This window comes from Oncorhynchus kisutch, linkage group LG27, assembly GCF_002021735.2.
Source record: "Oncorhynchus kisutch isolate 150728-3 linkage group LG27, Okis_V2, whole genome shotgun sequence".
Taxonomy (NCBI): domain Eukaryota; kingdom Metazoa; phylum Chordata; class Actinopteri; order Salmoniformes; family Salmonidae; genus Oncorhynchus; species Oncorhynchus kisutch.
In genome coordinates this window covers 5,054,183-5,080,973 of record NC_034200.2, presented here as the reverse complement: position 1 = coordinate 5,080,973, position 26,791 = coordinate 5,054,183, and the positions used below count along the sequence as shown (strand labels likewise).

General features: G+C 40.9%; 1 protein-coding gene across 1 annotated transcript in view; it reads left to right on the top strand.

Moving 5' to 3' along the window:
- The window catches only part of LOC109871607 (voltage-gated potassium channel subunit beta-1), a 92,877-nt gene extending 71,590 nt beyond the window's left edge, over positions 1-21,287 (top strand). The window contains exons 9-14 of the mRNA XM_031807304.1: positions 13,828-13,913; positions 14,250-14,370; positions 14,541-14,635; positions 14,729-14,849; positions 14,971-15,059; positions 15,824-21,287. Coding sequence (XP_031663164.1) covers positions 13,828-13,913; positions 14,250-14,370; positions 14,541-14,635; positions 14,729-14,849; positions 14,971-15,059; positions 15,824-15,919 — 608 coding nt within the window. The 3' untranslated portion in view covers positions 15,920-21,287. The remainder of the gene's footprint in view (positions 1-13,827; positions 13,914-14,249; positions 14,371-14,540; positions 14,636-14,728; positions 14,850-14,970; positions 15,060-15,823) is intronic.
- Positions 21,288-26,791: the final 5,504 nt, after the last annotated feature.

Genomic DNA, 26,791 nt, shown 5'->3' with positions numbered 1-26,791 from the left:
GAAACTGGAGCAGCAGCATGGTCAGGTGGACTGAGGACAGCAAGGAGTCATCATGTCAGGTAGTCCTGGGGCATGTTCCTAGGGCTCAGGTCCTCCGAGAGAGAGAAAGAAAGAGAGAAGGAGAGAATTAGAGAACGCACACTTAGATTCACACAGGACACCGAATAGGACAGGAGAAGTACTCCAGATATAACAAACTGACCCTAGCCCACGACACATAAACTACTGCAGCATAAATACTGGAGGCTGAGACAGGAGGGGTCAGGAGACACTGTGGCCCCATCCGAGGACACCCCCAGACAGGGCCAAACAGGAAGGATATAACCCCACCCACTTTGCCAAAGCACAGCCCCCACACCACTAGAGGGATATCTTCAACCACCAACTTACCATCCTGAGACAAGGCTGAGTATAGCCCACAAAGATCTCCGCCATGGCACAACCCAAGGGGGGGCGCCAACCCAGACAGGATGACCACATCAGTGAATCAACCCACTCAGGTGACGCACCCCTTCCAGGGTGCAGGGTGTAACCATTAACTTCTAGTAAAGAAAGTATTTCAAACTAGAATTCAACAACATCACATACACTATCAAGCATTTCACACACATTATTTAGATACTGACTGTTAGCACTTGGTGGCCTATAGCAACACCCCAAAATAATAGGCTTTAGATGAGGCAGGTGAACCTGCAACCACAGCACTTCAATAACACTTGACATGAGATCTTCTCTAAGCATTACAAGAATATGTCTCCTAATATATATATAGAAACACCTCCCCCATAAGCATTCCTGTCTCTTCTATAGATGTTATATCCTTGTATTGCTACTGCTGTATCATTAAAGGAATTATCTAAATGAGTCTCAGAAATGGCTAATATATGAATGTTATCTGATGTTAGTAAGTTATTTCATTAACCTTATTTCTAAGGCTACATATATTAATATAGGCCTTTCCTGTGTAGCTTCTCAGAGATTGACATAATATGGAAAATAACAAACTAAGCAAGACAAAAAAATATAATTCCGTGGTCCATTAATCAGTTGGTGTGTGTGTGTGAGTCTGTGGGGTTGAATCTACGAACCCATAGGCTTGGCTCTCTCATCCCTTCCAGGCTTTTGGGAATGAGGGTGGGCACTGGCCTGTCATAGCAGATGTAAGCATTGTCCCCACGCGCTCTGGCAGCTTTCATGGACGGGATAAGTTATTTTCTCTTCTGGTGCACAGCTTCAGGATAATCCTCATTGAGGAAAATGTATGTTCCTCTCAAGTTGTTGGCTCTTTCCAGAACAGCTACCTTGTCCTTGAACATCAGGAACTTGATTGGCCTGGGCCTGGGCCTGTCACGTGGGCCGGTGGTGGGTTTTCCAATCCTGTGGGAATGCTCCACCTCAATCTTCCTGTGGTCCATCTTCCCTCACTTTGTTCTCAGACTCTGTCCAGGTCTTATGTGGAGATTCTGCAATTCCGTCCACAACAATGTTGTTCTGCCTTGATTGTCCCTCGAGATAATCTGATTTGTCCGTCATTGTTATCATGGATTCACATAATTAAAGTCCTCTCTCAATGACTTACAGATTGCTGTCATCTTGCCATTTTCCTGTTTAAACTCATCGAGCTGACTCTGGGAGAACTGCAAACCGTTCTTCGGGTCCTGGACCAGTCTGATCACGTCGTCCATTATTTTATTAGTTGACTCCACCAGTATTTGTACACAATTCTTGAAGATATTTTCTTGATGTTGTAACAACGGCTTATAGAAATATTTTTGTTTGTCTAAAATATCCCTCAACTGTGATAGACAGACACCACTATCCTCAAAGGTACTCCCACCGCCTTTGGTCTTTCTCATGGTAGCAACGTAGGCCACGCTGTTACTCTTCGCAGTTCCAGACAGGTCAGCTCGCAGGGAAGTTGGAAACAGCAACAAAAAGCAGGGATCACATGGAAACCATGGGTTTGATGTATTTTATACCATTCCACTTATTCCGCTTTAGCCATTACCACGAGCCTATCCACCCCAATTAAGGTACCACCAATCTTCTGTGATGTTAACATATTTTAATTATACTCCTGAATCACAATGATCAATAAATGTGTTTCTTGAGTGTACTTTTAACAGAGTTGAGATTTACTTCAAAGTGCGTTCACCCTATTTCTTACAGCCTTACACCTATAAAGTTGTTTCAGATTCACACAAGTACCTAGGGAGGAAGGGTTAGGCTTTTTTCAGTACTGGACAGGGCCTAACTATACCGACCCAATAAGCACATGTCCTAGAGATATCCTTTATTGGGACAGTGGTTATTGTGTTTGTCATTGGTGCTGATGGCCTGGATTTGAGACCCGCTAAGACAGGTGTGTCAAAGTCCTAACATGGAGGGCCTAGTGTCTGCTGTTTTATTTATTATTATTTGCAATTAAGATCAAGACAACCAGGCGAGAAGAGTTCCTTCCTAATTAGTGACCTTACTTCATCAATCAATTACAAGGGAGGAAGACACTCGGCCCTCTGTGGAATGAGTTTGAGAAACGAGCAAAGGGAATCACCCTCACATCTCACATTCTTATCAAAACATGTTAATGTCCAAGTTAAAATACCTATCTGATATAGTTCAAATGAGTTTTTCACTCAAATATGGGAATCTGTAGGATTTCTTCTTGAGCACGAATTTTGACCACTTTCCACATATTCAACTACAAAGAGGTTTTCCAATGCTCCGCTAAGAAGGGTACTCATTGGTAGATGGGTAAAACAAAAAAAAAGTAGACATTGAATATCCTTTTGAGCATGGTGAAGTTATTAATTACACTTTGGATGTTGTATCAATACACCCAGTCAGTACAAAGATACAGGCGTCCTTCCTAACTAAGTTAGAGAGGAAGGAAACTGCTCAGGGATTTCAACATGATGACTTTAAAACTTCGATTTGACAACATCCGGTGAAATGGCAGAGCACCAAATTCAAATAAACTTATTAGAAATATTTAACTTTCATAAAATCACAAGTGCAATACACCAAAATAAAGCTTAACTTCTTGTTAATCCAGACACCGTGTCAGATTTCAAAAAGGCTTTACGGCGAAAGCAAACCATGCGATTATCTGAGGACAACATCCCATCATACAAACACATGACAATCATATTTCAACCTGCCAGGTGTGACACAAAACTCAGAAATAACGATATAATTCATGCCTTACCCTTGAAGATCTTCTTCTGTTGGCACTCCAAAATGTCCCACAAACATCACAAATGGTTCTTTTGTTCTATAAATTCCATCGTTATATCCCCAAAATGTCCATTTATTTGGCACGCTTGATTCAGAAAAACACTGGTTCCAACTCGCCCAACATGGCTACAAAGTATCTAATAAGTTACCTGTAAACTTGGTCCAAACATTTCAAACAACTTTCCTAATCCAACTTTAGGTATTTTAAAACGTAAATAATTGAGACAATTTAAGATGGAATATATTGTGTTCAATAGCAGATAAAATTAAATTGGTCGCACGCCCCAAACAAAACAGTCAACTTGGCTCGACACTCAGAAAGGAAAGGGCTACTTCTTCATTATTCAAAAGAAAAACATCAAACATTTCTAAAGACTGTTGACATCTAGTGGAAGCCATAGGAACTGTAATCTAGATTCCCATAGAAAACCAATTGAAAACACAGTGAACTCAAAAAGAAAAATCCTGGATGGTTTGTCCTCCGGGTTTCGCCTGCCAAATAAGTTCTGTTATACACAGACATTATTTTAACAGTTTTAGAAACTTTAGAGTGTTTTCTATCCAAATCTACCAATTATATGCATATCCTAGCTTCTGGGCCTGAGTAACGGGCAGTTTACTTTGGGCACGCTTTTCATCCAGATGTGAAAATAGTGACCCCTATCCCAATGAAGTTAAACAGTTACAGAGTTTAATAGCTGTGACAGGAGAAAACTGAGGATGTATCAACAACGTTGTAGTTACTCTACAATACTAGCCTAATTGACAGAGTGAAAATTTGTACAGAATACAAGTATATTTTTTAAAATCCATCCTGTTTGCAACTAGGCACTATAGTAATATTGCAAAAAAGGTGGCAAAGCAATTCACTTTTGTTCTGAATACAAAGTGTTGTGTTTGGGGCAAATCCAATACGTTACACATTACTGAGTACCACTTTCCATATTTTCAAGCATAGTGGTGGCTGCATCACTTTATGGGTAGGCTTGCAATCATTAAGGACTGGGAGTATCATTTCAGCCCTTACATTTCTGAAATAAGTCAATCAAATCAATGATGAGAATAGTCAGATGAACTGATACCTGACATGAACACGGTGGCGTAGTGAGGTTGTGCGTTTAAATCCCAGGTGAGGACATGTTGAATATTAATGACGCTGTACATACACAATGTGACCATCTATTGTATGTCAAATATGTGTGTGAGTATCTCTACCCTTGCTAACAGACAACGAGCTATGAATGGATCCGTGGTTCACCAATCAGGGCATTGATTGGCTCGGCAACAGTAACAAGAAGTGATGTGTAAAGATTTTTTTCGGGGGGAGAGCAATTCTTTAGAACTATAAAGCGACGTCCTGACAATTGATACACATAAATGTTCCTGCAACGTTCCCATGAAACGTGTCTAGAACATGAATGGCTTATATTCTGAGAACACGACAACCATGTTCTGTGTATGTTTGGTGTGATGATGATGGATTATTTTCCTAACACAGGAAACTGTGCACATGCATATTCTTGCAATGTTCCCATGAAACATGTCTGTAACATGAATATCTTATGTTCTGAGAACATGATAACTATGTTCTGTGTATGTTTGGTGGGACGTAGATGGAATAATCTTCTTAGGCCCACAGAAAACTGGACAGATAAATGTTCTTGCAACGTTCCCATGAAACATGTCTAGAACATTAATATCTTATGTCCTGAGAACATGGCAACCATGGTCTGTGTATGTTTGGTGGGACATTGATGGAATATTCTCCTAACCCACAGAAACGGGACACATGAATGGTCTTGCAACGTTCCCGTGTGTAGAACATTCATATCTTAAGTGAGTTCATGGTAACCATGTTTTAGGTAAGTTCTATTTGACATTAAAGGGAATATTTTCTTGGAAATACTCCTAGCACATCCTGGGTCCGTTCCTATGAAAACATTAGTTAATGACCTATAGAGGGAAGGGAACATTCTCTAAAGTTGTGGGAACATTTTTTTGTTAGCTGGGTTACTACAGTACGTCCATTTTTGGACTTATAAAATGTTGATATGTACCCATTGATTCTTGAAGAATATAACTTAGAAATGCCCCATGAGTATAGTTCAACTGACTTGCTTCATCAGAACCCAAAATATAAGTATGTTTTACCCCAATGTTTGTAAACAAAGTAAATGTAAACCATGGTTAAAACTATAATTTTGTTATCATGGATGGTCAGTCCTTACATCCATAGCTCTGTCAAAGACAGTGCAGTATAAAGATAGAAACTGCTTCTCCAATAAAATCCCAGATCACACTCGTATGCCATGTCATGTCAATGTTGGCTAGCTAAGGTCATGCGCATCTGTTCTAACAGTTGCCTCACACCAAACTGCGCATATGCAGGGCATCAAATCAAAAGCACTTCTTCAATATATGAAAATGTTTTTGACAAAAATTAAAACGTGTCAGTTTGTCACTTTCACGAGGTTGGAGTAATCACATGTTCAGCTCTTTAAGATGTTGTCTCGAATCTGGGTTGTGCCTTTTAGATTTTGAGAAAATGAACAACAAATGAAGAATTTTTCACTTCTCTCATTGTCTTCTCAAACCCCAGCCTGGTCTGTTTGTTTTCACTTCTCTCATTGTCTTCTCAAACCCCAGCCTGGTCTGTTTGTTTTCACTTCTCTCATTGTCTTCTCCAACCCCAGCCTGGTCTGTTTGTTTTCACTTCTCTCATTGTCTTCTCCAACCCCAGCCTGGTCTGTTTGTTTTCACTTCTCTCATTGTCTTCTCAAACCCCAGCCTGGTCTGTTTGTTTTCACTTCTCTCATTGTCTTCTCCAACCCCAGCCTGGTCTGTTTGTTTTCACTTCTCTCATTGTCTTCTCCAACCCCAGCCTGGTCTGTTTGTTTTCACTTCTCTCATTGTCTTCTCAAACCCCAGCCTGGTCTGTTTGTTTTCACTTCTCTCATTGTCTTCTCCAACCCCAGCCTGGTCTGTTTGTTTTCACTTCTCTCATTGTCTTCTCCAACCCCAGCCTGGTCTGTTTGGCAAGCGTTTCCGGAATTCTTATGACGTTGCACCTCCAGTTTTAGAAACTCTGTGGGTCTGTCTATGAATTTGAGAGTGGTTGCAATTCTCCAGCCCCGTCCCTCAGTTTTTAGCAAAACAGTGGCAGCAAGAACACATTTAAAAAATGTTCAACTGCTGATTGCCTCTTTAAGAATTCATAGAATCTGATGAACAATGTACAGCTATCTCTTCCATTCTTTCTCCATTTCTCTCTTCCATCTCAGAACAGATGTATTGTTGTTCATGCCTGACATTTTCCCCTCTCCACTTCCCACCCGTTTCACCCACACACTCTGGCACTCTCCGCTGTTTGTAGGCTCACAGAATGAGTTGCTCATGAAAGGGAATCACTTTTTTTAATCACACTGACATAGGTTCATCTATCTTTTCCATCTCTCCCTGTTTTACATTTTGTTGTTCAGCATGATTGTAGTTATTTATGGAGAAATGCACCCAAACCCAATACATCCTGTTGCATTTCTTGATTAGACTACACATTTGTAAGGGTAAGGGGAAAGGGGGATACCTAGTCAGTTGTACAACTGAATGCATTCAACTGAAATGTGTCTTCCACATTTAACCCAACACCTCTGAATCAGAGACAGATTTTTACCTTGTCAGCTCTGGGTTTCAATCCAACAACCTTGTGGTTACTGGCCCAACGCTCTAACCACTAGGCTACCTGCCACACCGTAATTTTATCATTGAAGCTCTCTGTGTGAGATTTCACTTTTTTTTCTCTATATATATATATATGTATATACTGTACTGCATGTTGAGTTGTACTGTTATCATCTTACCAACGTTTTTTATTTTATTTTGTATAGCTACCAAATTGCACCGTTTGCCAAGCATATTTGCCCCTTGCGGGACATCTAAAGTATATGGAATTGAATTGAATGTTCTAGTTTCCTTACAATAGAGCTTCTGGTTAGTTAGACAACTTGAGTAGTAACATTTGATGTAGCAGAAGCCACCCGTAGTGGACCTTTGTCAGTTCTGTTTGTGCCTGAGGGTAGAGTGGTATTGCAGGGCCATTATGGTGTGAAGAGCCATACACAAACACTGTTTCAATGAGAGGAGAGAGGTTATTGAATTAGAGAGGGTCATAGGCAGCATTACAGAACTGACAAAGGTCCACTACGGGTGACTTCTGCTACATCAAATGTTATACTACTCTGATTAGAGCCTCTACAAGCTACCCACTGGGCACACGCACACCACACTATTTCAACATGTAAATGTGGGTCATATTTAGGAGAGACATCAATGAGATTGCAACCTTTTTTCACCAACTCTAAAAGTCAGCCAGAAGTTTGATGAATTCCTAATGTGTTATCACTATGCTTTCAGCCATCTAAATGGACAACCAAAGTCCGATCGAAAAACAAAGTCTGATTTCTTGTTTAGTTGTCATCTACAGTAAATGTATTATCACTGCGCTTTCAACCATTTTAAAAGACAACACAGTTTAAATGGGAATACAATGTCAGAATAGTTTTATTTTATACAACACAATGTTTGTGAGAAAGTTCCCACAGGGCACAAACTGGTTAATTAAATCAATGTTGTTTCAATGTATACTGAACAAAAATATAAACGCAACATGTTAAGCTTTGATCCTATGTTTCATGAGCAGAAATAAAAATTGCAAACATTTTCCATTTGCACAAAAAGCTTATTTTTCTCATTTTTTGTTGCACAAATTTGTTTACATCCCTGTTAGTGAGCATGTCTCCTTTGCCAAGATAATCAATCCACCTGACAGGTTTGGCATACCAAGAAGCTGAATAAACAGCATGATCATTACACAGGTGCACCTTGCGCTGGGGAAAATAAAAGGCAACTCTAAAATGTGAAGTTTTCTCACACAACACAATGCCACAGATGTCTCAAGTTTTGAGGGAGAGTGCAATTGGCATGCTGACGGAAGGAACACCCACTAGAGCTGTTGCCAGAGAATTCAATATACATTTCTCTACTGTAAGCCGTCGTCAAGGTCCTTAAAGAGAATTTGGCAGTACGTCCAACCGGCCTCACAACCACAGACCACATGTAACCACGCCAGCCAGCGTCCACATCCGGCTTCTTTTTTCTATATTTTATTTATTTAAACTTTATTTAACTAGGCAAGTCAGTTAAGAACAAATTCTTATTTACAGTGACGGCCTACCAAAAGGCAAAGAGGCCTCCTGTGGGGAAGGGGGCTGGGATTAAAAATAAAAATAAATAAAAAATATAGTACAAAACACACTTCACGACAAGAGAGACAACAGAACACTACATAAAGAGAGACAAAAGACAACAACATAGCATGGCAACAACACATGACAACACTGCATGGAAGCAACACAATGTGACAACAACATGGTAGCAACACAACATGGCAGCAGCACAAAACAGGGTGCAAACATTATTGGGCACAGACAACAGCACAAAGGGCAAGAAGGTAGAGACAATCAACAACAACAAAGCAGCCACAACTGTCAGTAAGAGTGTCCATGATTGAGTCTTTGAATGAAGAGATAGCGATAACTGTCCAGTTTGAGTGTTTGTTGCAGCTCGTTCCAGTCGCTAGCTGCAGTGAACTGAAAAGAGGAGCGATCCAGAGATGTGTGTGCTTTGGGAACCTTTAACAGAATGTGACTGGCAGAACGGGGGCTGTATGTGGAGGATGAGGGCTGCAGTAGATATCTCAGATAGGGGGGAATGAGGCATAAGAGGGTTTTATAAATAAGCATCAACCAGGATTAGGATTATAGAGTGCAGTGATGTGTCCTATAAGATGCATTGGTGGAAAATCTGATGGCCGAATGGTAAAGAACATCTAGCCGCTCGACAGCACCCTTACCTGCGGATCTATAAATGACATCTCCGTAATCTAGCGTGGGCAGGATGGTCATCTTAATCAGGGTTAGTTTGGCAGCTGGGGTGTAAAAGGAGCGATTACGATAGAGGAAACCAACTATTCTATATTTAACTTTAGCCTGCAGCTTTGATATGTGCTGAGAGAAGGACAGTGTACCGTCTAACCATACTTCTAAGTACTTGTATGAGGTGACTACCTCAAGCTCTAAACCCTCAGAGGCAGTAATCCCACCGGTGGGGAGAGGGGCATTCTTCTTACCAAACCACATGACCTTTGTTTTGGAGATGTTCAGAATAAGGTTAAGGGGCAGAGAAAGCTTGTTGGACACTAAGAAAGCTTTGTTGTAGCGCATTTAACACAGAATCCGGGGAGGGGCCTGCGGAGTATAAGACTATATCATCTGCATATAAATGGATGAGAGAGCATCCTACTACCTGAGCTATGTTGTTGATATAAATTGAGAAAAGCGTAGGATCGGGCCTTGGGGTACTCCCTTAGTGACAGGCAGTGGCTGAGACAGCAGATGTTCTGACCTTATACACTGCACTCTTTGAGAGAGCGATAGTTAGAAAACCAGGCCAAAGACCCCAAAGCCCCACAAGAATGGAATGGTCTACCGTATCAAAAGCTTTGGCCAAGTCAATAAAAACAGTTTCACATCATTGAGAACCTTTAAGTTTGCAGTGACACATCCATAACCTGAGCGGAAACCAGAAGACATACCAGAGAGAATACTATAGACATCAAGAAAGTTAGTCAGTTGATTATTGTTTTTTTGTTTTTGTTTTTTTCAACACTTTTGATAAACAGGGCAAAATAGAAATAGGCCTATAACAGTTAGGATCAGCTTGATCTCCCCCTTTAAAAAAGGATGAACCGTGGCTGCCTTCCAAGCAATGGGAACCTCCCCAGAATGGCTTGGTGATTATAGGGTCAGCAATCTTAAAAAAGAAAGGGTCTAAACCATCTGACCCAGATGTTTTTTGGGGGGTCAAGTTTATGGAGCTCCTTTAGCACCTCAGACTCTGTGACCGCCTGCAGGATTGTCTGATACCAGTCACCCGGACAGCTGATGAAACTGAGGAGTATTTCTGTCTGTAATAAAGCCCTGTTGTGGGGAAACATCCATTCTAATTGGCTGGGCCTGGTTCCCCAGTGGGTTGGCTTATGCCCAGTCATGTGAAATCCATACGTTAATATTTTTGTTCAGTAAAATTTGTCAAATTATTTTGATGTGGAATCTACGTGGAAAATACATAAGATTTGAGAAAAGTAATTTGTTTTGAGGGTAAAATGTCAACCAAAGGATTATGTTGTCATGGTAACCAATTTTCAACATAGACAAGCCTTGTATGAAATATATCAAATGTTTCCCTTTGAAACAACGTCAGATCTTCAATGTAATATTCACTATCAGAAAAAAACTGTCGGCTGGGCAAGACCACCTCCTGGAGAGCTATCCCTTTAGTCTCCCATCCAGAGTTTTAACATCATCCAGCCCTGCTTAGTTTTGATATTTGTCACTGACTATAACCATTGCGCTGTCATGAGAATGATTGCTGAGGAACCTCACCTTAAACTGTTACAGACCTATATCTATCCTATCCTGCCTTTCTAAAGTCAAGTTAACAAACAGATCACCTACCATTTTGAATCCCACTGTACCTTCTCCGCTACACAATTCTCCGAGCTGGTCATGGGTGGACCTCAGCCACGCTCAAGGTCCTAAACGATATCATAACCGCCATTGATAAAAGACAGTACTGTGCAGCCGTCTTCATCGACCTGGCAAAGGCTGTCGACTCTGTCAATCACCACATTCTTATCGGCAGACTCAATAGCCTTGGTTTCTCAAATGACTGCCTCGCCTGGTTCACCAACTACTTCTCAGATAAAGTTCAGTGTGTCAAATCGGAGGGCAGGTTTTCCGGACCTCTGGCAGTCTCTATAGGGGTGCCACAGGGTTATATTCTCGGGCCGTCTCTTTTCTCTGTTTACATCAATGATGTCGCTCTTGCTGCGGATGATTCTCTGATCCACCTCTACGCAGACGATACCATTATGTATACTTCTGGCCCTTCTTTGTACACTGTGTTAACAAACCTCCAGACAAGCTTCAATGCCAAACAACACTCCTTCCGTGGCCTCCAACTGCTCATAAATTCAAGTGAAACTAAATGCATGCTTTTCAATCGATCACTGCCCGCATCACTACTCTGGACAACTACAAATACCTAGGTGTCTGGTTAGGCTGTAAACTATCTTAAAGTTGGATTGGATTTGATTTAGCTCTATTCTTTAACTTAGATTTTTGGTGGAAATGGGGACTTAAAGCCAACATATCAATAATTAATTTGTAGACAAACTGGAATTAAAGCCAGGTTCAGTGGCACAGATGGAGCTATCCAAGCAGAAAAAACATCTCCTTCATGTCACGATCGTCGTATGAAGCGGACCAAAATGCAGCGTGGTATGTGTTCATGATGATTTTTTAATAAAAGAAAGCACTGAACACTGAATACAAACTATACAAAACAATATAACGACCGTGAAGCTATAATGAGAACTGTGCTGACACAAGCAACTAACATAGACAATCACCCACAAACAAACAGTGAAACCCAGGCTACCTAAGTATGATTCTCAATCAGAGACAACTAATGACACCTGCCTCTGATTGAGAACCATACTAGGCCGAAACATAGAAATCCCAAAATCATAGAAAAACAAACATAGACTGCCCACCCCAACTCACGCCCTGACCATTCTAAATAACGACAAAACAAAGGAAATAAAGGTCAGAACGTGACACTTCAAATGTTGATTTTGTTTGTGTTGACAACCTAGCACAATTCAACAACACACTAGCAATACGGTATATAGCCTATTAACTTGTCGACAACTTAACAAATGACAACAATTCACGTCTCCATCTTAACCAACAATACAAGCTAAATATATCAAATAATAGGATTAAGCCAGTGGCTCAGATCTAACTATCCAAGCAGTAGATACATCTCCATTAAATGTTCATATTTGGTTGTAAGACAGTAAATAGCGTAATGGTAAGGCTATCTTACAAGCTAATGTAACAGTATTTATTCATTTAAAAAATGAGTAACACATCCTTGGCCACAATTTGCGGTTACTGTAACAATAAATGTCTTCTTATGTAATCATAGAAAGTGTTCAAGTTCAGGGTCGCAGGTCTGTGGAAATCTTCACAGTTGCTTTTATAACCTACACAGAATCTCAGACGGCAATGATCACTTGCACCGTGTACTTGAATGTAATCTCAACTGCAATCCAGGTCATTTGGTTGTGCTATTAGATGAAGCACAGTGATAACACATTAAGTTGTTATAGAAATAAACAAAATATCTGTTACGGCTTTCTTCCGTCGAAGGAGAGTCGGACCAAAATGCAGCGTGGTTAGTTCGATACATGTTTAATGAATGAAAATACGAACAAATACAAAAACAACAAACGGAAATGTGAAAACCTAATACAGCCTATCTGGTGAATACAAACACACTGAGACAGGAACAATCACCCACAAACACACAGTGAAACACAGGCTACCTAAATATGGTTCCCAATCAGAGACAACGAGAATCACCTGACTCTGACTGAGAACCTCAGGCAGCCATAGACTATGCTTGACACCGCTACTCAGCCACAATCCCAATACCTACTAAAACCCCAATACCTACTAAAACCCCAATACCACAACACAACACAAAATAACCCCATGTCACACCCTGGCCTGACCAAAAGAAATACATAAACACAAAATACCAAGACCAGGGCGTGACAATATCTGACATTGTATTCCCATTTGATCTTTGTTTTGCTATTACATGGTTGAAAGCGCAGTGATAACACATTTAGCTGACAACTAAACCAAAAATCAGAATGAGATTTTCCATTGGAATGTGGTTGTGCTTTTAGATGGTTGGTCAACAAACTTTTAGGTCTTTTAGTGGTCTTTTTGAGAGGGTGAAAATAGGTTGGAATCTCATCTAACAAATATTACCCAATTCTCCACATTGAAATGACTTGGTGTGCCCAGTAGGATATTAAACAACAAAAGTCATTATTTGCCTTTAAGAAGATTGAACAGGATTTTAAGCACTTTCAAATTGCTAACACATTGTAGGAATTGGAATTCGTAACATATACAAATTTCAGGAATATTTTTGTATTTTATTTATTTACCAGAACGTTATTATAAAACATTATCGTGGACCCGTTTTGGCTTGTGAGCGCTACCTTCAAAACTACTGGCTGAAATGATACAAAGCCTTTATAATGCATCGTTTAGTAATGAGAAGTGATCTGTTGTAGGAGGAGGTGAGGCCCTCATATCTCACACCTGCTCCTTAACATTGGAGTGTCTTCATCGTATCAGTTTCCCTCTATGTATGTTCCACTTAAAACACAACCAGGCTTCCATTTACAGGTAAACGGACAATTCATGTATATTTTCAGGGGAACATCACTTTAAAACATAATGTATCTTATTTTGATATACTCTCCCAACTCCCTTTGTGCAGAAAGGGGCAGATGCCAACCTTCACCAATACCCACAACATCCCATTTGTCCAAAAAAGCCATGTTTCCCTCCTGTAGCTAGCAGGTGTTTGTTGTTTTTGTCTCTGCAGAGATTGTGAGGGCGATGACCCATGTGATCAACCAGGGTATGTCCATGTACTGGGGGACATCACGATGGTCTGCCATGGAGATCATGGTGAGTAGGAACACACTTCCTCACAACCTCACTATACATGGATTTCATACTCTAAATTTGCTGTTGACCTACTATCTAGATTCTGTCCACATAATTCACTAGCATGCTTGGGAAATGAATGCTTCTGAAGTCTGACATTAGGAAGTAAACAAACACTACAGGGGGTTGACAAGGTAAATGAAGTCTGAAAGTTCAGGTGATGTCTTGCAATATCAATGCTTTTGAAGATATTGAAGTTTGGTCTGACAAGAAATGCCAAGCTTTAAAAGATGAATGCAGTCAGTAAAGTTCAGATCCCACTTTCCTCACCATGTTTCTCATCCCTCATTCTTTTAGGAGGCGTACTCTGTGGCTAGGCAGTTTAACCTGATCCCTCCAGTGTGTGAGCAGGCCGAGTATAATTTCTTCCAGAGGGACAAGGTTGAGACACAGCTGCCTGAGCTCTATCACAAGATAGGCAAGTGACATCTATATTGGACTGTGCATGCTGTGGTCTTTGATATACCAGTCAATATTCCATGCCTCAAAAGGTAAACTGTAGATACCAGTTCTTTTGTCCTTCAGTACCATGGTCGTCTGATGAGTACCTTGCCTGTCATGTGGCCTGACTACCACGTGCCATTGCAGGTGTGGGTGTGGTATCCTGGTCGCCTCTAGCTTGTGGAATCATCACTGGGAAGTATGAGAATGGTATCCCAGAATGCTCCAGGGCCTCCATGAAGGTACTGCTCGTATCTTCTTGTCCCAACAACATCTGAGGGGTTTTATGAATGTCTGCTTGGTCCTCAGATCCTTCTCCATTCTCTCTCCTCCAGCCGTATGCCTGGTTGAAGGAGAAGATAGTGAGTGAGGATGGGAGGAAACAACAGGCCAAGCTGAAGGAGCTGACTACCATCTCTGAGAAGCTGGGTTGCACTCTGCCACAACTAGCCATCGGTAAGATATCGGTACAGACAGATAACCATGGTAAATGTAGAGGATTGCCCTATTTTGAGTCTTGGAAGGACTACCTCCACAAGGGACTTGTCCTGATTAACCTCTCTCTCTCTTTCTCTAGCCTGGTGCCTGAGGAATGAAGGAGTGAGCTCAGTGTTGCTGGGAACATCCAGCCCCATCCAGCTTGCAGAGAACCTGAGGGCCATGGAGGCAAGGAGCATCTCTCATATACTATCTACATTTAGGGGAGCAGGACCCCTTTGAAGAACACATTTCAAGCTTTAATATATAATAATAATAATAATAACAATAACAACAACACATGACATTTAGAACACACATTTATCCTCATCTGTGGATACAATTTTTACATATGAGTAATCCCAGGAATAAAATCAACTATCCTGGCATTGCAAACACCATTGTAACAGTTTTCTTCTGGTGAAAGAGAGGCAGACCAAAATGCAGCGTGGTTATTTTTGTACATCTTTAATAAAGATGAAAATACAACAATCTACAGAACAAGAAATGTGAAAAACTGAACCAGTCCTATCTGGTGCCACAAACACAAAGACAGGAACAATCACCCACAAAAACAGGCTACCTAAATATGGTTCCCAATCAGAGACAATGACTAACACCTGCCTCTGATTGAGAACCATTTCAGGCCAAACATAGAAATAGACAAACCAGACACACAACATAGAATGCCCACCCAGCTCACGTCCTGACCAACACTAAAACAAGGAAAACACACAGAACGATGGTCAGAACGTGACAACCATGCTCTACCAACTGAGCTAGACATGCTGTCTTAGTGACGACCAGGCCGGAACCTGGACCATGGATGTAGTAAATACATTTTTTTTAAATATATTATGTCATTTTTATTTTTATTTTTTTTACTATCTACTGCTATCAACTTTACAACTAACTGAATCAAATGTTTTCTTTCTCCTCTTCATATATTGTAGGTCATTCCAAAGATGACAGCAGGCATTGTCACAGAGATTGACCAAGTCTTGGGAAACCGACCGCACAGTAAGAAGGACTTTCATCAAGCACATTAGGATAGACCATTTTACAGAACTGTGATTGATAGGCCTAATCTGGACAAGATCTCATCAGTGGCACCTCCAGTGTGTGCCCAACCCTGCTCTTGTGTATGTGTGTGTGTTCTGCACAGCTCCTCCGCCTGCCTCGTCCGTATGAAGATCAGCCTGTACTCAATGTCGTTAACTGAGAGCTCTACTTGACAAAGCATGCATGCCACAGCTCTGCTACAGTGCAGACAGTTTAAACTTGCCTAAACAATCATTGTTATCAAGATGTGCTCATAAAAGAAAATCACACCATTTCTTGAATGGGGTCCATCTGTTTGTAAAAGTAGTCTTTCTCTTGATTTGAGAGCAACTTCCTCTGTCTCTGTAACATCAGAGGATAGTGTATAGTGCATCTCAAACAATAATTCATCCTCAGAGCCACCTATGAGCTTTAAAAGCATGTCTGTAATACATTTTTAGACATGCATGGATCAGGGGAGGTTAAACATAATTCCAAGCCACTAAATATCCCTTTGAGTATGGTCAAGTATGGTAATTCATCTCTGGATGGTGTATCATATCACCCAGACACTGCAAAGATCTGGCCACCCTTCCTAAATGTGCTGTGGCTGAGAATGGAAACTGCTCAGGGATATCACTATGAGGCTAAAGACGTACATGGATCAACAACATCCCATTCACTCCATATTACTGGCATGTATGACAAAGTAAAAAGAAGGAAGCCTGTGCTAAAAAAATCCATTCTAAATCATCCATCCAGTTTGCAACAAGGCCATTAAGTAATACTGCAATACATCATGGCAAAGAAATACACTTTTTGGACTAAATAAGGAAACAGGAAACGTTTGGGGCAAATCCAACGCAACACATCACAGAGTGAAAACCTCTGGATTTCCAAGTATTGTAGTGGCAGTATCATGTTATGGGTATGCATGTCACCGGCAATATCTGAGGAGTTTGTCCAGATCAAAATAAATATAAATGGAGCAAAGAAAATCTAACATTTTACAGGAAAACATGCCTCATTCCTCTGAAGACCTAACACTAGGATATAATTGTATTTTTCAGAGGGAAATTTATATGACTTTTAAGGCCAAAAACACTCCACAATGGCTTTCGAATAGATGTGTTCCTTAGTGGTCCAGTCTCAGTCCTGACTTGGCCTAAATCTGCTTTAAAATCAGAGACAAGATTTGAATCTTCCTATACATCAATAATTCCCAACCAAACTGACTGAGCTTGAGCAATTTTGACAAACACAATGTGTTTGAAACCCCTAAAACTTGTACAAAGTTGGGGGAATCTTATTCAAAATGAGTCATAGCAGTAACTGCTGCCAAAAGTGCATCCACCAAGAGCTATGCAATCAAGATATCTTTGCTTCTTATTTTTGAATCCGTTTAGACATTTTCTATGCATCTCCTTTCACTTTGAAAATGTGTGTTGATTGCCTAGATCAGCAGGAAAACAAAAATCCTATTTAATCCCATTTCAGATTTAAATTCAAGGCAGCAAAATCTGAAGACTGTACAAGCAGTGCGTAGGTTTTCACTAGGCACTGTACATGACTTAAGTGACAACGCATGCCAATATATCCTCCAAACACCGGCTTCGAGGACATTATCACTATCACTATTATCACATATTCCAGTAATGATTGACATATTTTCATAAAAATATATATTTGAATAATTTATTAATACTATTTCATCCTTCCACAAGATATAGTCCCGACACAAATTTAGAGTTGCTACCCAAGCCGGCTGGTCGTTCGTTCTATTGGTTCGGTTGCCAGAGACGCGACCCAGTCGTTCAGTCTTTTTGTTCTGTATCTATGGACGTGACCCAGTCGTTCGTTGTAAATGTTCCATTGCCATACTGGCTGGCACCGTTCTTATCCCTTGCTTGCTAGGTAGCCAACTACGGCTAACTTACAGTCACATCAAAAGTGCAGACAGAATAACAGCAAAGTAGCTGCATTTGCATTTGTTTAAGCTGTTTACATTTAATGACATTAAGTGACATTTAATTGGAAACATCCATAACAAGGAGCAAATGAGGCACGATTTTGCCTGGCATTGAAATTGTGCTCGCTCGTCAGGAAAATGTTGTTCAGAGGAGCTAACCAACAACACAGCTAACACAATGAAGCTGGAAAGACTGCAAACTAGCTGCACTTCGTTTCGTTTGACCGTTTTTCAATTGACATTTCTTTGTACATATACATAAATATTATTCCAGCTGATTCATGATTTCGACTGGCTGACATGCTGACCACACCACCCGCGTAGCGTGTGCGAGCTTTGCAAAATAAATCTACACATACATGTTATTCAATCATTGCATCCACACTGCTCGCACGCATCAACGAGCGTCTACGTAGCCAGGTGCTAAAATAGAACTTGGCTCTTTTTGTGATACTTGACGTGCTGTAAGTCCCGCCTTTCCCATTTCCTCATTGGTTTTTAGGAGCATATACACACGTGAGTGACTGAAAGATGAACTGAGGTCCACAATCCAGTCCAGTTGGTGCTGGTAATGCACCTTAAAGTTGGTGGTCAACCGCCAAAATCCAAAGAAGAAGACTGAAGGAGGAGAGATTACTAGAAACTAACTCAGTTTACCCTTTGATCTGTGGATTAATTGTTGGAGTAGAGGACCTTGTGCATTTCAGGTATAACAACAACCCAATGTTTATATCCCAGGACAAATTAGCTAGCAACAGCAAGCTAACTAGCTAAATTACCATAAATGTTTAATGCTTTAGGACCTGTCCCCAAATGAATATATTTGGTTCTGAGTTCAACATGCGTGTGATGGCACACACAGATGCATGTGCGCGAGCAGTGTGGTCAGCATGTAAGAATGTCTGTCTCGTCCCAGCTCCCGACACATTCATTACTATGGGACAGCTGGAGATCGAATTTGAATATTGAAACAATGTTGCAAATATTGGAGAGATAAACTGCAAGGTTTATATAAATCTCCGCTGTTGAAAACTAAATGTTAGTCTAAAAGAAATGTGAGAAAATGTCTAGATGCTTTTTATAGTGAAGATCAAGTTTATAAAGTGCCTGGCTGGGCTGATGAGACAGCGGATTGCGTAGTCAGATGGAACAGAGTAAATAATTGATTTAGCTGGTGGTAACTTGTGGAATAGACACTGGCTGGAATGCAGTTTTAACCAATCGGGATTAGACCCACCCATTGTATAAATGTCAACATTCTACGGCAGCCATGTTAGCACCTCATTAACATTGCATGGGGAATATTTAAATTAACTGAAGGTCTAGAATTAGAACAATATTCAAAAAAGTGTCCTAACTCTATATACAGTGGCAAGAAAAAGTATGTGAATCCTATGGAATGACCTGGATTCCTGCATAAATTGGTCATAAAATGCTATCTGATCTTCATCTAGGTCACAACAATAGACAAACGCCGTCTACTTAAACTAATAACACACAAACAATTATACGTTTTCATGTCTTTATTGAACACACCGTGTAAACATTCACAGTGCAGGGTGGAAAAGTATGTGAACCCTTGGATTTAATAACTGGTTGACCCTCCTTTGGCAGCAATAATCTCAACCAAACATGTTCTGTAGTTGCGGATCAGACCTGCACAACGGTCAGGAGGAATTTTGGACTATTCCTCTTTACAAAACTGTTTCAGTGTCTGGTGTGAACTGCTCTCGAGGTCATGCCACAGCATCTCAATGGGATTGAGGTCAGGACTCTGACTGGGCCACTCCAGAAGGCATATTTTCTTCTGTTGAAGCCATTCTGTTGTTGATTTACTTCTGTGTTTTGGGTCATTGTCCTGTCGCATCACCCAACTTTTGTTGAGCTTCAATTGCGGACAGATAGCCTAACATTCTCCTGCAAAATGTCTTGATAAACTTGGGAATTCATTTTTCTGTCGATGATAGCAAGCTGTCCAGGCTCTGAGGCAGGAAAGCAGCCCCAAACCATGATGATCCCTCCACCATACTTTACAGTGGGAATGAGGATTTGGTGTTGGTGTTGGTGTGCTGTGCCTTTTTTTCTCCACACATAGTGTTGTGTGTTCCTTCCAAACAACTCAACTGTAGTTTAATCTGTTCACAGAATATTTTGCCAGTAGCACTGTGGAACAGCCAGGTGCACCTTTGTAAACTTCAGACGTGCAGCAATGTTTTTTTGGACAGCAGTGGCTTCTTCCGTGGTATCCTCCCATGAACACCATTCTTGTTTAGTGTTTTATGTATCGTAAACTCGTCAACAGAGATGTTAGCATGTTCCATAGATTTCTGTAAGTCTTTAGCTGAAAATCTAGGATTCTTCTTAACCTCATTGAGCATTCTGTGCTTTCTTCTTGCAGTCATCTTTGCAGGACGGCCACTCCTAAGGAGTAGCAACAGTACTTGACTTTCTCCATTAATAGACCATTTGTCTTACCATGGACTGATGAACATCAAGGCTTTAAGAGTTACTTTTGTAACCCTTTCCAGGTTAATCTTAGGTCTTCTGAGATCTCTTTAGTTCGAGGCATGGTTCACATCAGGCAATGCTTCTTGTGAATAGCAAACCCACATTTTGCGAGTGTTTTTTATTGGGTAAGGCAGCTCTAAACCACATCCCCAATCTTGTCTCATTAATTATACTCCAGGTATAATATTAGCTGACTCCTGACTCCAATTAGCTTTTGGAGAAGTCATTAGCCTAGGGGTTCACATATTTTTCCAACCTACACTTTGAATGTTTAAATGATGTATTCAATATAGACAAGAAAATTACAATAATTTGTGTGTTAATAGTTTAAGCACACTGTTTGTGACCAATTTGATGACCAATTGATGCAGAAATCCAGGTAGTTCCAAAGGGTTCACATACTTTTTCTTGCCACTGTACATGGCTCTGGGTACACACAGCTGTCCTGCATTCTGTAGAAGCCAAAGTGAACCCTCTCTCTATCCATCCTGCTGACTTCTGTAGACTACAGTAGCACATTTTGAGGAAAAACTATTGGACTGTGTTCCTGTTTTCAAAGTGATTGACAGTGGCATACACTCATTATCTCTACTGTCCATGATGGTCAGTCATGGCTGAGCCCTTCCTACCCTACGACCTGAGTGCTTTCCCAGCCCTGCATTGTTGATGTGATAATGAACTCTCTGGTACATGATGACATCTTGAGGTGTTTTTTGCATCATGATGCTAAAATACCAACAGAGGTGTGTGTGTTGGGTTGAATATTTCAAATTCAAAACATTTGTAATGACTGATAACTCATTCACTTTTTTCAATGATGGACAGCAGAACACACTATTGGAATACTATTTTCATAGCATCTTCCCATTTCTCTCGATTGTCTCTTCTGCTGATAGATATTGAACTCATGTACATAGTTTTATCATTGTGTAAACAGCATTACCCACAAAGCACGTACAGAAACATTAAAACATATATATTAATATATATATATATATATATATATATATATATATATATATATTTATTTTTACCCCATTTTTGTCCACAATTTCGATCTTGTCACATCGCTGCAACTCCCCAACCTGCTTGGGAGGCGAAGGTCGAGTCCTCTGAAACATGACCCATCAAACCACGAGAAGCATTTTCATTTTGTCCAAGCTATTAGCTGTGCCCTTTATCATTGCAGCAGGGGTAAAACTGAATACAATGTCTGTTCAAATGTAAAATTGTATAATGAGATTTGGTTAGTGTTTGAGTTTTCAGTGAAGACTGTATTTGTTATTGTTGTTGTTAATTTGTACATATATGAATAAATATCCAGTGTGAACAATGGTATTCTCTGTTCAGAAAACACCTCATATTAAGCAGCACTGTAAATATGTAATCATTTTTTAAAGTAAAAGACAAGTTTCCAGGACTAAGGAACATGATTCATATTTGTGAAATTAATGGTCAGAGTAGCATTGATGACTTTATTGGGAAAATGTTTGTCTAAAGTTGAGGATGTAGGCTACCAATTTCATTATGTAGCTTTTTCCACCAGAACGCAGAAGTCAATAAGATATCTAAATTGTCTCGATGTTCTATCTGAACAACATTAAACCTTTTATTGATTTCAAAGGAATATTAACTTTTGCTCTGATGCACACAATGCACTGATTCATCACTTTCACCAATGCACTGTTTGGTACCTCTGCCAAAGCCGGTTTTGTCTGGAAGGGATACAGCTTCTGTCAAAATGGACTTTTCGTAGAAGGTATTGGAGAACCACACTCTCTATCAGGAGAGTTCTCATCTGTATTATTTGTAGCCGTCTATTTACCACCACAGACTGATGCAGGGACTAAGACCACTCTCAACCAACTCTATGAGGCCATAAGCAGACAAGAAAATGCTCCTCCAGACGCGGCCGGAAGTGGCTGGGGCCTTTAATGCAGGCAAACTTAAAGCAGTTTTTTAGAGGTACCCAGTGTCACGGCTTCATTGCTCCAGACCACCGCAAGGGGGAGTTAGAGCACTCATTATGCATTTGGGTCCCAAGTTTTTTTTATATGACCAATCATAGTGGGTCCAATGATGAATTTGACGAAGCTGGTGACTTTCTTCAGCAAAGATGGCTGACAAAACATTACGGTGGAAGCAAATGTAAGTAGTTCTAACGTCATAACCAGTCAAGCAAAAGATTTACAAATGAGAGGAATATGTTAGTTAATGTAGAGACAAACGTTTGTGCATATTCTTCTGTCATAAAGTTAATTTACGAAAATCGCTATTAAGCAGGTTAACTTGACTAGCTAACATTAGTTAGTCAGAAAAAAAATAAGTAAACATGTTTGGTGTTCACCAAAAGGCATGTGGGAGACTCCCCTAACATATGGAAGAAGGTACTCTGGTCAGATAAGACATAATGTTGCTTTTTGGCCATCAAGGACAACGCTATGTCTGCTGCAAACCCAACACCTCTCATCACCCTGAGAATAACATGATGTTTTTCATTGGCAGGGACTGGGAAACTGGACAGGGAAATTCTTGAGGGAAACCTGTTTCAGTCTTCCAGAGATTTGAGACTGGGGTGGAGATTCACCTTCCAGCAGGACAATGACCCTAAGCATACTGCTAAAGCAACACTTAAGTGGTTTAAGGAGAAACATTTAATATTGACTATGAAACAAATAGGTCATGGCCTGCTTCATGTTGCCATGAAAGAAAGTTAGATAAATTCAACTGAAAATGGCAAGAACAGGCGTTCGTAGCCAAATGTTTTTGGTTAGCTTGAGAATAATAATTGCATTATTTATCATTCTACTTTATGTATGTATCTATGTCACATTGTAGAATGTTATGAACCACCACTGCATCGTAGGAGCTAACTACTAGCTATGTAGAAGTTGGACGGAAGAACGCCCAGTGCTGCTTACCTGAGATGTCATCATCACACAGTCTTTTGCAGGTGTCCGCTATGACTTCCTTTGTGTCGGAAAGAAAGGCTGAACAGTATTGTTGTAGCCAAACTGACACTCAAAAAATTGACAAAATGGAGGGTGGTTGAAAGCAAATTTTTTGTTTTCAAATACATTTTTTGTTCTCTAAATATTTTGGGGGAATAAAATGCATAAAATGCATAAAATGCATAATGCACACTATTACAAAATATTTGAATGCAACAACTTCTTTTTTAAAAACTTTGAAGCCTCATTTTTGCTTTCAGAACAATTTGATTGAAAATAAAAAAGTTTTGCTCTCGACAAAAAGACATCCATTTGAAGCAAGTTGGGGAGGGGGGATAATAGCTGAACAATAGACTATTCAACCTTTACTAAAGAATAGTCCAATAGCCTGAGCTTGGTGTGAAAACCCCCCCGTCCTATCACAGACCAGATTTGGGTCCCAATGCACTGCTGTGTCTCTAGCTGACAATGAATGGGCAATATAAACCAAATAATAAACTGATAATTGTGCAGACTTCAAATGAAACAAGCAGGGAGCAGGTTTCGAACCCTTAACCTTCTTGCCCGGATGTCCAGCGCGCTATCGACTGTGCACCAAAAGCATGCTCAAGCCACAGAGTCGATAGAGCGCATCTTTTTTCAAATAAGTTACCTTACACGTTATGTTGACTGACAATTTGATTACTACTCTGTCCTTACGAACCAAATAGTATATCATTACAGCAGTATGTACCGGTATGTTAGCTATCTATCTAACATTAGTAGTTTTACATCAAACTTGCCAGTATATTAACTATAGGCTATCTAACTAACGACCCAACGTTTATTGACTTGATTATTCCCGCCATTCTTAGCTTAGCTAAATGGTATAGTCGTTGAGCGTTCTCAATGGACATTCTGGTGCATTCATAAATTCGCTCTGTCTCTCTACTCGGATTTCAGAGCACTCTCGTCTGAGTACCAGAGCAGAATAATGAATTTAAGAGTGCTCAACACCTGTTGAATATGGCGGTGTCAGTAAACGTCGGCAAAAAAAGCGTAATTAAATTGTTTCCAGCAGCACAGTTAGTCACCAACGCTCTGGTTAACACAGAAACGGCCTAACTAGCTCTGCTAGGGTGTGTAAAATGGTCAGAGTTGTCTCATTTGTGTCTGGAAGTAGCTAGCAAGCTAGCCAATGTTAGCTTGGGCGCTTGACCGCCGTTGTAAGGCTAGAACGCTCATATCAACTCCTCTACCCGAACATCCAGTGTGCGCTCCAAGAGCGAGAAGGTCTGAATTTAACCAGAGGGTTTTTTGTTTTTCATGGAATAGAAACACCATAATATTAATCAAATTAATTAAGCAAGTACCAGTCAAAAGTTTAGACACACCTACTCATTCCAGGATTTTCTATATTTTTACATTATATAATAATAGTGAAGACATCACAACTATGAAATAACACATCAGTTAAGAACACATTCTTATTTACAAGGACAGTCTACTCCTTCCTCCCTGTTATCAAAATGCTTCTCAAAGATGTCATCTGGTGGTCAAACTAGCAACAAATTCAATTAACAGAAAAAATGGCTAACAAATCGATAACATGCCACAAAATGCTGCAGCAGCCCGTAAGGTGTGCCGCAGTATGACACAACTTTTAAAGGAGGAAGCACTGTAGCAGACGAGCTAAATGCCTTTTATACTCTCTTCGAGTCAAGCAACTCTGAAGCATGCACGAGAGCACCAGCTGTTCTGGATGACTGTGATAACGCTCTCGGTAGCCGATGTGAGCAAGACCTTTAAACAGGTCAACATTCACAAAGCCCCCACGTGGGGCCAGATGGATTACCAGGACGTGTATTCAAAGCATGCGTGGACCATTTGGCAAGTGTCTTCACTGACATTTTCAACCTCTCCCTGACCGAGTCTGTTATACCTACATGTTTCAAGCAGACCACCATAGCCCCTGTGCACAAGGAAGCGAAGGTAACCTGCCTGAATGATTTCCGCCCCGTAGCACTCACGTCGGCAGCCATGAAGTGCTTTGAAAGGCTGGTAATGGCTCACTACAACACAATCATGCCAGAAACCCTAGACCCACTCCAAATCGCATACCGCCCCAACAGGTCCACAGATGACGCAATCTCAATCACACTCCACACTGCCCTTTCCCACCTGGACAAAAGGAACACCTATGTGAGAATGCTGTTCATTGACTACAGATCAGCATTCAACACCATAGTGCCCACAAAGCTCATCAGTAAGCTAAGGACCCTGGGACTAAACATCTCCCTCTGCAACTGAATCCTGGACTTCCTGACGGGCTGCCCCCAGGTGGTAAGGGTAGGCAACAACACGTCTGCCATGCTGATCCTCAACTCTGGGGCCCCTCAGAGGTTTGTACTTTGTCCCCTCCTGTACTCCCCGTGTCCAGTCGAAGCAGGGCGGGCACCTCCCTTCCCCTCTGTATTAAACCCCAGGGGGCGGTGGTATGTGGGAAACCCCAGCAGCTGAGGGATGGTCTGCTGAGAACCCAAAGACACCTTTGGAGGACTCAAGAACTAGCAGTGTTCCCCCCTCCTCTCCTTCCCAGTCTGCAGAGCACCAGAGCCCTCACAACACTGTGAGCAACCAAATGGAAAGGAACTGTCCTCTGGTAGGACAGAGTGGTATCTAATATACATTTTCATCTTTATCATAGTTATGAGTTCTGCACCCTTCATTGTATTTTGAGGTAATGGCTGAGGGAAACGAGACTCATTTTATGGACCTTTTGGATATAATAAGCTAAAGTAGCTTTTGTAGCTTTTTGTAGCTGTGTCCATATGCTGTAGTGGGCTCCCTAATGTAGCTCTATTGAATTGTCCTCAGTCAGTCTTTGGTCCCTACAGGATGTCACCTTCCTGATGCCTGCCTTCAATGAGTGTTCCTGTGGCTCGGAGAATGGTGCCAGTCCTCTACCCCATCATCCAAGGGGTGGGTTTCTACACACAGGCTCGTCCAGCCCCTCCACTAGCAACACGGTTGACTCTTCTAGTTCACTTTCTCTCTTCATTGTAGAGCAGTGTTCTTTCTCTCTTTGTTATAGGGGGCCGTAGTGTGTACAGGCTTTTGTTCCAGCCTAGCACTAACACACCTGATTCAGCTAATCAACAATTCATCAAGAAAGACTGATTGTCCCAGTTGTGTTAGTGCTGGGCTGGCACAAACGCCTGCACACACTGTCTCTCCAGAACCAGGAGTGAGGAACACTCACTGTTGTAGAGATTAACAATGTGTGTGTAGTGCCAGGGACACAAGGCATCTGAACCTCTATTGGTTTAGCATCAAGATTAGCACCTGGGATGGGATGCATCCTGTAATCCAATTTGGCGCTTTCCACTCCATGAAAACAAACACTGTTGGAGGGCAGCCAGCTTTGGGTGTTTGTCAGACTCCATATTTCCTACATCTCTAGTAGACAGAGC